The following is a 14527-nucleotide window of genomic DNA, read 5'->3' as shown; positions in this document are numbered from 1 at the left end:
TACTCCCTGGGGAGGAGCTGGTGCTCCCTCATAACGGGCTGCCATTAACAAGAATCAGTTTCTTTCATGGCCCCATGGCTCCTCCACTTCCAACCATCTACTTTGCTTTTACTCTGTCTATGCTAAATATCTTTTCCCCATTTCATGAGTTCTCTTACTCATACTTTCTGCTTACTCACAGCTTAGGCTTCCTCCCGACTTTTTTCTCTACTTCTTTAAGTCATACAACCTGAGAGCCAACTTACTTTACCTCTTGAACTCAGGCCTCTTCAGGGAGATATGAGCAGGTTCAACCACCACCAACCCCGTTAGACAAAGTCCTTGTGTAGCCCTCCTGAATCACCTCAATCTAATCAGCTGGGACCAGGGAAGTGAGAGCATGTAGACAGAGCATGGTTATCCACAAAAATTAATGAAAAGTTAGTTGGGACCACATAGCCTTAGTCTGTAACACTTTGGGGAAAAAAAAGCAAGAAGTATGGCTGTCCTGGGTTAAGAATCAGAAACCAGTTCCCTCCAAGAGTGATCTGATGGCGGGAAGGTTCCAAGATGGTCGAATAGCAACAGCTCCGGAGTGCAGCTCCCAGCAAGAACAACACAGAGGGTGAGTGCCCACCGCATTTCCAAACAAATTTTCACTGCCCACAGACCAGGAGACTCCCGGGCTGAAAAGCGCCATGAGTTTTCAGCAAAGCGGTTTCAGCCGGTGCTGGCTTGGCCCACAGAAACTCACACAAATCTGAGTGGCCATTTCAACTGGCGCCTGGAATGCCTGGGAGACAGAGTCACCCATTCAACTAAAGGGAGGGGGCAGAGACAGGGAGCCAGGTGATCTGGCTCGGTGGGCACCATCCCCACAAAACCAGCAATCTGAAATGCTCTGGATTGAGAGTTTCACGGCAAGTGCAGCTGGACCCAGGACGGTCCAGCTCAGTCGGGGGAAGGGTGACCACCACTACCAAGGCAGTTCATACAGAAGCTAGGCAGAGCCTGCGGCAGCTCAGCAACACCTCTGCTGGCAGACTGTGACTAGACTACTCCGTGTGGGGCAGAGCATCTATGAAAAAAGGCAGCAGCATGACAGAAACTTATAAATAAAGCCGACCTTCCTAGGACAGAGCACCTGGGAAAAGAGGCCATTATGAGTTCCACTGCAGCAGACTTAAAAGTACCTGCCCAGCATCTCTACACAGAACAACGGAGCTCCCAGCACAGCACTTCAGCTCCTACAAGGGACAGACTGTCTCCTCAAGCAGCTCCCCAACCCCTGTATACCCAAAGAGACACCTCATAAAGGAGAGCTCAGGCCAACATCTGGCAGGTACCCTTCTGGGACAAAGACAACAGAAGAAGAAACTGGCAGCAACCCTTACTGTTCTGCAACCCCTGCAGGTGATGCCCAGGCAAGCAGGGTCTGGACTGAACCTCCAGCAGTCCTGCAATAGAGGGGCCTGACTGTTAGAAGGAAAACTAAGAAACAGAAAGAAATAACGTCATCGACAACAAAAAGGACATCCACTCAGAGGCCCCATCCGAAAGTCACCAACTACAAAGACCACAGGTAGATAAAGCCACTAAGATGGGAAGAAACCAGCACAAAAAGGATGAAAACACCAAAAACCAGAACGCCTCTCCTCCTCCAAAGGGTCACAACTTCTCATCAGCTAGGGATCAAAGATGGATGGAGAATGAATCTGATGGACTGACAGAAGCAGGCTTCAGAAGGTGGGTAATAACAAACTTCTCAGAGCTAAAAGAACATGTGCTAACCCAATGCAAAGAAACTAAGAGCCTAGAAAAAAGGTTAGATGAGATGCTAAACTAGAATAAACAGCTTAGAGAAGAATATAACTGACTTAATAGAGCTGAAAAACACAGCACAAGAACTTCGTGAAGCATACACAAGTTTCAATAGCCAAATCAACCAAGCAAAACAAAGGATATCAGAGATTGAAGATCAACTCAATGAAATAAAATGAGAAGGCAAGAATAGAGAAAAAAGAGTGAAAAGAAATGAACAAAGCCTCCAAGAAATATGGGATTATGTGAAAAGACCTAATCTACGTTTGATAGGTGTACCTGAATGTGACAGAGAGAATGAATCCAAGCTGGAAAACATCCTTCAGGATATTATCCAGGAGAACTTCCCCAACCTAGCAAGGCAGGCCAACATTCAAGTCCAGGAAATACAAAGAACACCACAGAGATATTCCTCAAGAAAAGCAACCCCAAGGCACATAATTGCCAGATTCACCAGGGTTGAAATGAAGGAAAAAAATGCTAAAGGCAGCCAAAGAAAAAGGTTGGGTTACCCACAAAGGGAAGCCCATCAGATTAACAGCAGATATCTCCACAGAAACCCTAAAAGCCAGAAGAGAGTGGGGGCCAACATTCAACATCCTTAAAGAAAAGAACTTTCAACCTAGAATTTCATATCCAGCCAAACTAAGCTTCATAATTGAAGGAGAAAGAAAATCCTATGGACAAGCAATTGCTGAGAGATTTCATCACCACCAGGCCTGCCTTACAAGAGCTCCTGAAAGAAGCACTAAACAAGGAAAGAAACAACCAGTACCAGCCACTCTGAAAATGTACCAAATGGTAAAGACCATCAACACGATGAAAAAAATGTGTCAACTAACAGGCAAAACACCCAGCTAGCATCAAAATGGCAGGATCAAATTCACACATAACAATATTATCCTTAAATGTAAATGGGCTAAATGTCCCAATCAAAAGACACAGACTGGCAAACTGGATAAAAAGTCAAGACCCATCAGTGTGCTGTATACAGGAAACCCATCTCACATGCAAGGACACACATAGGCTCAAAATAAAGGGATGGAGGATGATTTATCAAGCAAACAGAACAAAAAAAAGCAGGAGTTGCAATCCTAGTCTCTGATAAAATGGACTTTAAACAAACAAAGATCAAAAGAGACAAAGAAGGTCATTACATAATGGTAAAAGGATCAATGCAACAAGAAGAGCTAACTATCCTAAATATACACACACCCAATACAGGAGCACCCAGGTACATAAAGCTTAACGACCTACAAAAAGACTTAGACTCCCACACAATAATGGTGGGAGACTTTAACACTTCATTGTCAATATTAGACAGATCAACAAGACAGAAAATTAACAAGGATATCCAGGACTTAACTCAGATCTGGACCAAGTGGACCTAACAGACATCTACAGAACTCTCCATCCCATATACATTTTTCTCAGCACCACACTGCACCTACTCTAAAATTGACCACATAATTGGAAGTAAATCACTCCTCAGCAAATGCAAAAGAATGGAAATCATAACAAACAGTCTCTCAGACCACAGTACGGTCAAATTAGAACTCAGGATTAAGAAACTAACTCAGAACCACACAGCTTCATGGAAACTGAACAAGTGGCTCCTGAATGTCGACTGGATAAACAATGAAATGAAGGCAGAAATAAAGATGTTATTTGAAACCAACAAGAACAAAGACACAATGTACCAGAATTTCTGGGACACATTTAAAGCAGTGTCTAGAGGGAAATTAATAGCAATAAATGCTCACATGAGAAGAAAAGATCTAAAATTGACACCCCATCATCGAAATGGAAAGAGCTAGAGGAGCCAGATCAAAAAAAACTCAAAAGCTCACAGAAGACAAGAAGTAACTAAGATCAGAGCAGAACTGAAGGAGATAGAGACACAAAAAGCCCTTCAAAAAATCAATAAATCCAGGAGCTGGTTTTTTGAAAAGATCAACAAAATAGACCGCTAGCCAGAAAAGGGAGAAAAATCAAATAGTTGCAATAAAAAATGATAAGGGGTATATCACCATTCCACAGAAATACAAACTAAAATCAGAGATTACTACAAACAACTCTATACACATAAACCAGTAAACCTGGAAGAAATGGATAAATTCCTGGACACTTGCACCCTCCCTAGCCTAAACCAGGAAGAAGTTGAAACCTTGAATAGACCAGTAACAAAGGCTGAAGTTGAGGCAGCAATTAACAGCCTACCAACCAAAAAAACTCCAGGTCCAGATGGGTTCAAAGCTGAATTCTACCAGATGTACAAAGAGGAACTGGTACCATTCCTTCTGAAACTATTCTAAAAAATACAAAAAGAGGGAATCCTTCCCAAATCATTTTATGAGACCAACATCATCCTGATACCAAAACCCGGCAGAGACTCAACAAAAAAAGAAAACTTCAGGCCAATATCCATGATGAACATAGATGCAAAAATCTTCAATAAAATACTGGCAAACTGATTGCAACAGCACATCAAAAAGCTTATCCATCACAATCAAGTAGGCTTCATTCCAGGGATGCAAGGCTGGTTCAACATATGCAAGTCTATAAACATAATCCACCACATGAACAGAACCAAAGACAAAAACCACATGATAATCTCAATAGATGCAGAGAGGCCTTCCACAAAATTCAACAGTACTTTATGCTAAAAACTCTCATTAAACTAGGTATCAAAGGAACATATCTCAAAATAATAAAAGCTATTTATGACAAACCTACAGCCAATATCATACTGAATGGGCAAAAACTGGAAGCACTCCTTTTGAAATCCAGCACTAGACAAGGAAGCCCTCTCTCACCACTCCTATTCAATATAGTATTGGAAGTTCTAGCCAGAGCAATTAGGCAAGAAAAAAAACTAAAGGGTATTCAATTAGGAAAAGAGGAAGTTAAATTGTCTCTATTTGCAGATGACATGATTGTATATTTAGAAGACTCCATCGTCTCAGCCCAAAATCTCCTTAAACTGATAAGCAACTTCAGCAAACTCTCAGGATACAAAATCAATGTGCAGAAATCACAAGCATTTCTATACACCAATAACAGACTAACAGAGAGCCAAATCATGAGAGAACTACCATTCACAATTGCTACCAAGAGAATAAAATACCTAGGAATACAACTTACAAAGGATGTAAAGGGCCTCTTCAAGGAGAACTACAGACCACTGCTCAAGGAAATAAGAGAGGACACAAACAAATGGAGAAACATTCCATGCTCATGGTTAAGAAGAATCAATATTGTGAAAATGGCCATACTGCCCAAAGTAATTTGTAGATTCAATGCTATCCCCATCAAGCTACCAATGACCTTCTTCACAAAACTGAAAAAAACCACCCTAAACTTCATATGGAACCAAAAGAGAGCCTGCATAGCCAAGACAATCCTGAGCAAAAAGAACAAAGCTGAAGGCATCATGCTACCTGATTTCAAACTATACTACAAAGCTACAGTAATCAAAACAGCATGGTACTGGTACCAAAACAGAGATATAGACCAAAGGAACAGAACAGAGGCCCTGGAGGCAATGCTACACATCTACAACCATCTGATCTTTGACAAACCTGACAAAAACAAGCAATGGGGAAAGGATTCCCTGTTTAATAAATGGTGTTGGGAAAACTGGCTAGCAGTGTGCACAAAGCAGAAACTGGACCCCTTTCTGACATCTTACAGTAAAATTAACTCCAGATGGATTAAGGACTTAAACATAAGACCTAACACCATAAACACCCTAGAAGAAAACCTAGGTAAAACCATTCAGGACATAGGCATAGGCAAGGACTTCATGAATAAAACACCAAAAACATTGGCAACAAAAGCCAAAATAGACAAATGGGACCTAATTAAACTCCACAGCTTCTGTACAGCAAAAGAAACAATCATTAGAGTGAACCAGCAACCAACAGAATGGGAAAAAATTTTTGCAATCTACCCATCTGACAAAGGGCTAATATCCAGAATCTACAAAGAACTAAAACAGATTTAGAAGAAACAAATAAACAAACCCATCCAAAAGTGGGTGAAGGATATGAACACTTTTCAAAGGAAGACATATATGAGGTCAACAAACATATGAAATAATGCTCATCATCACTGATTATTAAATAAATGCAAATCAAAACCACACTGAGATACCACCTCACGCCAGTTTTAATGGTGATCATTAAAAAATCTGGAGACAATAGCTGCTGGAGAAGATGTGGAAAAATAGGAACACTTTTACACTGTTGGTGGGAGTGTAAATTAGTTCAACCATTGTGGAAGACAGTGTGGCGCTTCCTCAAGGACCTAGAAATAGAAATTCCATTTGACCCAGCAATCTTATTGCTGGGTATATATCCAAAGGATTACAAATCATTCTATTATAAAGACACATGCACATGTTTGTTAATAATGGCACTGTTTACAATAGCAAAGACCTGGAACCAACCCAAATGCCCATTGACGATAGACTGGACAAGGAAAATGTGGCACATATACACCATGGAATACTATGCAGCCATAAAAAATGAGTTTGTGTCCTCTGTAGGGACATGGATGAATCTGGAAACCATAATTCTCAGCAAACTGACACAAGAACAGAAAATTAAACACTGCATGTTCTCACTCACAGGCAGATGATGAAAAATGAGAACACATGGACACAGGGAGGCAAGCACCAGATACTGGGGTCTGTTGGGGAGGCCATGGGAGGGACAGCGGGGTAGTGGGGAGGTTGGGGAGGGATAACATGGGGAGAAATGCCAGATGTAGGTGACAGGGGGATGGAGGCAGAAAACCACATTGCCATGTGTGTACCTATGCAACAATCCTGCATGATCTGCACATGCACCCCAAAATCTGAAGTACAATAAAAATATTTTAAAAAATAGGCCACCAAGCCAAGTACAGTGGCACAAGCAAAAAAAAAAAAGAGTGATCTGATGACTCAGTTTGGGATGCAGAAAAGTTTCCTCTTTCCTCAGGTAGCATAATTGGAGTTTAGATGTCCATTTCTCTATTTTAGTTTACTATTCCCTTTCATGTTTGCTGCTCAAAACAGAAAAAAAGAAGCTGTAGGGGAAAAGCTACAAAGATTAAAATGCCATCATGTAAACACAAAATCAGTCACTAGACCCTTGGCTCTAATATTGGCTTTTCACCTTTTGAATACATTTTCTCATTCTGCTTTGTTTTTTCATCAGAACCCTGCAGCCCCCAAATACAAATATAACAGGCAAAGGCCTGAGAATTTTGCTTAGAATGACAGAAAGGAGCTAAAGTTCACAACTGGATCATATCTAGTTTTCTGCCATAACAAAACTCATATTTAATCCCTCTGTGTAGGAGAAGCATACATTAGTCCATTTTCACACTACTATAAAGAACTGCCTGAGACTGGGTAATTAAAAAGGAAAGAGGTTTAATTGACTCACAGTTCAGCATGACTGCGGAGGCCCCAGGGAAATTACAATTACGGTGGAAGGCAAAGGGAAAGCAAGGTACCTTCTTCCCAAGGTGGTAGAAAGGAGAATAAACACAGGAGGAACTACAAACACTCAGAAAACCATGAGATCTTGTGAAAACTCACTCACTGTCATGAGAACAACATGGGAGCAACCAATCCCCACCTGCCTCCGATGATCCAGTTACCTCCACCTGGTCTCTCCTTTGACACGTGGATTATGGAGATTATGGAGCTTACAATTCAAGATGAGATTTTGGGTGGGACAGCCAAACCACATCAAAGCAGATTATATAAAGAAAAGAACTCAACTTTCCCTTTTATCTACTTTTTAGTTTATTACATATGAGCATTTTTGCAGAATTTTGGTAGAAAAGTTGTTTGATAGGCATGTCACAGTTACCTGTAAAACCTCACAAATGTTTAAGATAATAAAATTATAAACACAGTCTATTTTAAACCTAAATCATTTTTTGTCAGAAAAAAAAAAATCTAAGATATTCATTTCCTCTGTGGCCTGGGTTCCAAAGAGTAAATTTGTAATCGTGAATGGAAGAAAAAAGCCTCAGAGGGAGAAAAAGGTAGTAAACTCTTCAAATAAATATATGTGCTGTTTTGTAATTTCAAAAATAGTGTGTTTGATTCATAATACTGTGAAAATATTCATTTCATACTTATGGAATGTAAAAAACAGAAAATTCAAGATTTGGAAGAAGTGTTTATTCTATGAGCAGATGTCATCTGCAAAGTTTATCGGTTTACAATTAGGAAGGATTATGAGCCAAAGAGAAACTTTTACAAAATAATACAATAAGACTAGCATCCAAACCACACAGATTTATATGAAAGTGAAAAATAGGGACTAACTCACTTTTTCAATTACGGGAAGCGTAGGGGGAGAAAAAGTAATTGTGTTCTATGATAAATGAGCCTTTCTTAGCTGAGAAATCAGAGTTTCTTCCCATTTTATGTACTCAATTTGTGCATTTTCTATTCTATGCTCCAAGCCATTTCTTTCATCTTACAAATATAAGAAAATTAGAATTGTACTATTGAGGATATATGAGGAGTTTGTTCTTGAAAGAAGTTAACTATAATGATGCCTTATTGCAGTACTTTGATATAAAATCAGAAAGATACTGAGCTTGGAAAAGCATAATACTGTTATCACTTACAACTAAGTTTATTTGGGGAAGAAAATATCTTGAATGATTCACCAATGTAAATGCACCGAAGCCAGCACACACCTCTGATGTGATTTGATGTGAGTTGTCATGTTAAACCTCAGACCTGGGGTATTATTAGGGTGCATTACTTGCATCTAACAACCCATGCTCCAAGAAACCACGGTGAGAGCCAAGAAGTAGAACCATTTTTTATATCCTGCATTTATTTAAGCAAACCAAATGTGTAGAGATAGGAAATTAATGTGTTATAATGTTTTACAAACACAGAGAGAAGACACAGAATATTACGACCCTGAAGAGAGTGCATTTGAGAACACAGTTCTATCACAGGAGACCACTTGCAGGGAACACATGAAAGCCACGGCTGACACACCCATCTATTGTTCCTGGTTTGCCATCATTCAAGTAGTTCAATAGATAAATCGGTGATTTGCTTTCAAACAAATATTAATATTAATGATTAGGGTAGCCTTGAAGGGTTTGTGAGTGACTATACTATACAATGTGATGCTAGGCTTAATGTGTCATTTCAGTGCTGCTGTACATTAAGCAGGGGAAATAATTACACATTAACTGCGACATCCACTAAAATGTGAACTAGGTTGCATAGGTTAGTCCTTTGGGCAGCACGATGTTGCTCTAGTCCACCAAGGCTTAAAGATTCACAGTGTAGAGGAAAAAAATATGAATTAAAGCATTTCTACTAAAATATAGTTTAATAGCTGGTGTTAACAATTTGCATAACAAAAGCCGAATTAATAACATTGTAACATTCCGTAAGCCCCTTCATTTGAAAAACACTCCATGTTTTCTTCAAAACTGTTACACTCTCGTTAGTCTTGCAAATTAATCGTCAACCAAAATTCTACTTATTTTGAAGCAAATAGAAGCCAAACTCCACAATGGTTCAGTTTTGATCACAGGTCAAAGATCAACAGTTTCACATCATGTCTGTAACGCACTTGGTGCTGCTTCCCAAATGCTCAGCAATTCATTGCATGGACACTGGAGAATGAAAAGTGATGCAGTTTTCTCTTTTCCTTTAAAGTACATCATTCTTAATAGCAAACGGATTACAAAGAAGTAGATACTATGCAAACTGGATACCATATATCAAACACAAAAATCCTATGGCATTCCCATGAATATACTGAAGTAATACAGACAACTGAGAAAATTTGCTCCAAGTTTCTTCCAAGTTTACGGATTCAAGTAGTCTAAGCATCATGGAATAGTGACCACAGAAGCAACATACAATGCCTTGACTTTTTTGATCAATAGTTGACAGTTAGTTGCCTGAAAAGGGTCCAAAAGGCATGGAATACTTCAGAAAGAGACTTTTATTTTAACATCCTTTTTAGTTTACATAGCTTCTTACTTAACTAAAAGCTCTCCCACCTCCATATCACATTACTCAAAACAACGACAATCTAGCCACTTTCAGATTATCAGAAGCAAATCGCAAAGGTATAATTATGAAGTGAAGTTCATCTTGTGTAGTGAATCCAGCCTCATAACATAATTATTCTATTTTACAATAGGTATTTTAAATCCCAAATCTAAAGTTAATGTTTATATAGCTCAACTCTATAAATCCACAAAGAACCTTTCAGAAATAGATGGAAGAAGTTAGCATTTTCTAAAGTCCTAAACCTTTAGAGATAAAACACAATCAGCTAACACCTCAAATATGTCAGGAGCATCCCACTTCCCTACCACAAAAGTATCAATCACGTGTAACAAAATATTACTATAGAATAGGCAGCAACTTGCTTGCTTGCTTTTCTTTCCAAGACCATACTAGATACACAAGAGTAATCAAAAAGGCACCTATATTTGTATATATCTGTATTATAATTTTGGTATATATTTTATCCACTTTCTATAGGGATGTGTTATTAAAGATACACACATTTTCTTCATCTTTTCACTGAAAACATTCCACTGGAGATCGATGAACCTGAAAACGAGGTACACCCTTTGAACTCCCACTATCTTTTTAGAAGTCTTGTTCCTCACTCCCAGAATGTTGTCAAGCTCAGCACGGAGAGGGTAAGGAAAGACTGTGGCACGTTGGAAAAACCAGATCTGCATCTTCTTCAAGAAATGAACCCAGCGGCCAGAGAAGGGCTGGTCTAATCATCTTCTACTCTCATCCATATTCCCACAAGGTGCTTGTGGAAACGGTGCTTACAAATGCCTGTGTGGTCTATGGATGTCGGGGAGACCTGGGATTATCAACGGCCTCCTTCATGGATATCTGACAACCAGATAAATATTTCACACTGAGCTACACTGCAAGTGTGTAAACAATAACAAGAAGACATGAAGGATTCATTTTGCCATAGGTTAGAAATAGAAAGCTTTCTAGAGAACAAGAATTATTAGTAAAAATGTGTACTACAAAAGCTTACACAAAAGCAATATATTCTGTTGCTATCCTTTGCTCAAGAGAGGATACCCATATAATTTTGTTTTCAGAACCTTTTAAAAGTATATCAAACTGCTCCTTGTGCTTCTGTCAGGCTTGAGAACACATCAAACTTAGAAAGGCAGGTGCATGCTCTCTGTGCTTGGGCGTTTACACAGTCATCTTTAACTCAATATTTAAAAATCTTCTTTAGCTGTCAGCTTTATGCACGAGATACCTGTTGCCAAATTGAAGGTGGGAGGGAAGCATATGAAAAGTGGAAAAGTTGCTCAGGCATGTAATTTTTTTAAATGATGCTTTTAAAAATAGTACTTTGGTTTTATACATACATTTTCCAGTATTTCTCCTGAGATGCTTAATATCCTGACACACTTTATTAACAATTGCCAACACTACCAAATTATGGCCTCATGAACATGCAATGTCTTGTTCAGCTTTAGTCTTCAGTGTAAAATAACTACCTTCTAGTTAAATTCTGATCAGGTCTTAATTCCTAAAGGCTTGAAGCAGAAATATCTTGCTATGCAAACATTATTACGTGAAGCTTAAAATTTTAAGAGACTTATTCCTCAAATATGTATTTACTTTTATATTCAGTGAATCTGGTTTTGAAATCAGTGGATGAAATTACTTTCTTGATTACAAGCATTATTTCAAGTCAGTTTTCATTGTGCTTCCTATAGATGTGCTATTTATCTAAAATTGTACCTGTCCTACATTTAGTCTAAAAATTTAATCAACGACTATTCTTTTTTATAATCACAAAAAGATGCCCTGCCTGGGTGAAATGTAAATATAAACTTAGTAAAATAAAATTGAGCAGATGTTTTATTCTCCGCTTTAATGACAGATTTTTTGCAAAAAACATTGCAAGTTCAGCTTCTCTTTGTAGGTTTGTGTATAATATACGAAAACAGATATGGGGTTTTGTCACTTTAATTCTCACTGGCCGTTTCAATGAGGGAAAATCAGTCAAGCTGCTTATCTGGTAACCTGCAAAACCCCCTTAAAAGAACTCTCTAGTTATTTGCCTGAATTTATTTTTTAAACTTTATGTCAGTGGCATATAGAAGCCGCTTCAGTATAATAAAGCTTATTTGCTCTTTTAGCCTAATGAAATGAAATCACAGATTTTCAAAAGCATGTGATAACTTTTCTAAAGTGTAAATAAATTAGCTTTGGCCTTTGGACTAGTAAACATTTCCATAAAAGATGTTTGCAGGATGTTTTGTTAATTTCCTTAAATATAACATATAAGGCAGATATCCGCAAGACCCATATATGCTGGTACATTTTTGCAATTTTTCTTTTTCAGTTTTATCATAACTGTGAAGTCAGACCCTAAATTAATGCTACCCTGTTGCAGGCCACAATAAAGGGCACAATCAGAAAAACACTGGATTGCTGATGGGCACCAGTAGCTCGATGGCCTTGACTGCAGGCTCTGGAGGAAATTTCAAGACCCACCAGCAAGGGCTGCACTGGTGGCTGTGAATCTAGCAAAAGCCTGCAAAGTCACTTATTCGAAAATCAAAACACGACAATTTCTTTCTTAGAGAACAGCCTCTTGGGCCAGTACTGAAAAATCTCCGATGACATTCTCGTTTCATTCCCTTGAAGGTGATTTAGAAAATAAAAGCCAGAAAACAGAAAAGGATGTCTTTTGATTAACCAGTTTCAGGGGCTAGATTTCCATTCCAGAATTTGAATACCATTTTCCAAAAGAAGACACCAGATCATATCTGTTTGGAATTGGTAACTGTCTACCGGGTATTTTTCCAGTCACACTCCAGCTTCCACTGCTTCATTGGCTCCTGTTACAATTTCTTCAGTTCGAAATCAGTGGTGGCATTAAGTTAATGAAAGCTGTTCAATGGAACACCTAACCGCTTATTTACTAGAATATACATGTTATTTCCTAAGGTGTAAATCCTTCAAAACTAGAGTGCAATGCAGCAGGAAAATCTCAAGCAACTTTTCAAAGTATGTTTTTCTCTTGAGCTGGCAACTAGAGGAAGAAAGGGCTGTTATTAGTCACCCTTTTTGCTTCAATAATAGGAACGGGCAGTGCAGCTGCCTATGTTACAGAAGCTTGAATCTACATGACATGCAACAGGGTAAACGCTACTAGGGAAATTATATCAATGACATTATAATTTGCCCTTTGCAGAGTAGCTGTGAAGTTATTTGGTCCTGACATTCTGTGGAACTGAGCATACATTTGGGTCCATAGAATATACATGGAAAGTAGGAGATACCTTGGTACAAATGAGAAATAAATAGACCCCAGTCAGCCTAGGGAAGGAGAAAATTTCTGTTTAGTTGAAGTTTCTAGATCCCTAAGGCCACCAGTCAACATAATTTTAACCAGACTGTCCTTCTGCCACTGTTTATATCTGTTATATTTGGCAATTTTCACTAATATTGGAAATTGCCTCATGACTCAAAAGCAAAACGGGTTTTACATTATTGGCTGCATTACCGAGTTAAGAGAATTGACTTCTGGTGATTCCAAAGTGACAGCTAACGAGTTTCATATACGCGCTACATTTAAGGGACAATCAACATCTCTATTAAAGTCTACAAAAATACATTTCCCAGAAGGGTTCAATAGCCAATCAAAGGAAACCACTAACACAATTAGCAGCACCAGGTCTCCAGACACAATGATTTTTGTTTGTAGCAATTACTGAAAATGCTGCTGTTTTCAGCCCAGAGGTCATTCCTTCTTCCTGGTACCTGTGTGTCTAATTGTCAAAGGAAGGATACATCATTGTAAAATAATGGCCAAGTTGTCTTAAAAGTATCTTCTATCTTTTAAAAAGATTAGGTTTAGAATACATTAGAATAAAGCTCAAAGGGCAAGGAAAAATAATTAGTTAACAAACTCAATGTAATTCGCTGGGAGCATTCCTGTTCTCCCCGTTCTCTGCACCGTGCCATACATCCAGCCATCATCAATGGGCTGCACGTTAACAATGTAGTCGCCGTCTCTGAAGGAGACCTCATCTTCATCCTGGGCACTGTAATCGTACATGGCTCGGTAGGTCCTCTGAAAAAGGAAGAAGGGATTACACAATGAATACCAAAATAGCTACAGCCACAAATTCCAATCACAGCACACCAACTCACGCATAAAGTAACTATTAGGAATGTTTTCAAACACATGTATCTCTGGAAATCTGTAAACCTAACATCTAATTGTGCTGTTATGAACTTTACTAGTCTAGCAAAAAGCTTACTATTTTTGGAACACGGATAGAAAACTCACTAAATATGACAGCTAGCCCATCAAAAAGCTAGCTTTGAAATAATAAAGCCAAGTTTCCCCCAGCTTCAGATAACCCCAGAAACCTTAGATTACATGCGATTTCATATTCTTCAATGAACAAAACAGGCCATATGTCAGAGAAGACCAAATCTCTCCTGGCAATGTACTTTTCTTAAGTAGGTGCTAAAAATGTTTATTTCCTCTTAAAAATATGTAACACAAATAAAAGAAAAAATCCCTAATATACTCACTATATAGGTTTTTGTATCACTGTGAGAGAAATTTAGCATACAAATGTTCTGAATGCTAAGGTACATATTCAATTATACTTATATTATTATAATGAGTTTTCCTGTATTTGTTTTTGTTTAAGG

The 14527-nt window shown here is 38.6% G+C and overlaps 1 protein-coding gene across 13 annotated transcripts in view; it reads right to left on the bottom strand.

Annotated features, from left to right (window-relative positions):
* Positions 1-7962: 7962 nt before the first annotated feature.
* Positions 7963-14527, bottom strand: part of NEBL (nebulette) — a 371607-nt gene continuing 365042 nt past the window's right edge. For 12 of the 13 annotated variants that reach the window (XM_064368377.1, XM_021666830.2, XM_064368376.1 and 9 more), the window contains one exon: positions 13339-13934. In XM_064368377.1, the coding sequence (XP_064224447.1) occupies positions 13758-13934 (177 nt within the window). In that variant the 3' untranslated portion in view covers positions 13339-13757. Of the gene's footprint in view, positions 13935-14527 lie in introns of all 13 variants that reach the window. The other variant, XM_021666840.2, reaches the window with a different exon arrangement.

This window comes from Aotus nancymaae, unplaced genomic scaffold (genome assembly GCF_030222135.1).
Source record: "Aotus nancymaae isolate 86718 unplaced genomic scaffold, 86718_ANA_hifiasm-v0.15.2.pri h1tg000077l, whole genome shotgun sequence".
Taxonomy (NCBI): Eukaryota; Metazoa; Chordata; class Mammalia; order Primates; family Aotidae; genus Aotus; species Aotus nancymaae.
The sequence above is the reverse complement of the archived record's forward strand: the minus strand, read 5'-3'. Positions and strand labels throughout refer to the sequence as shown.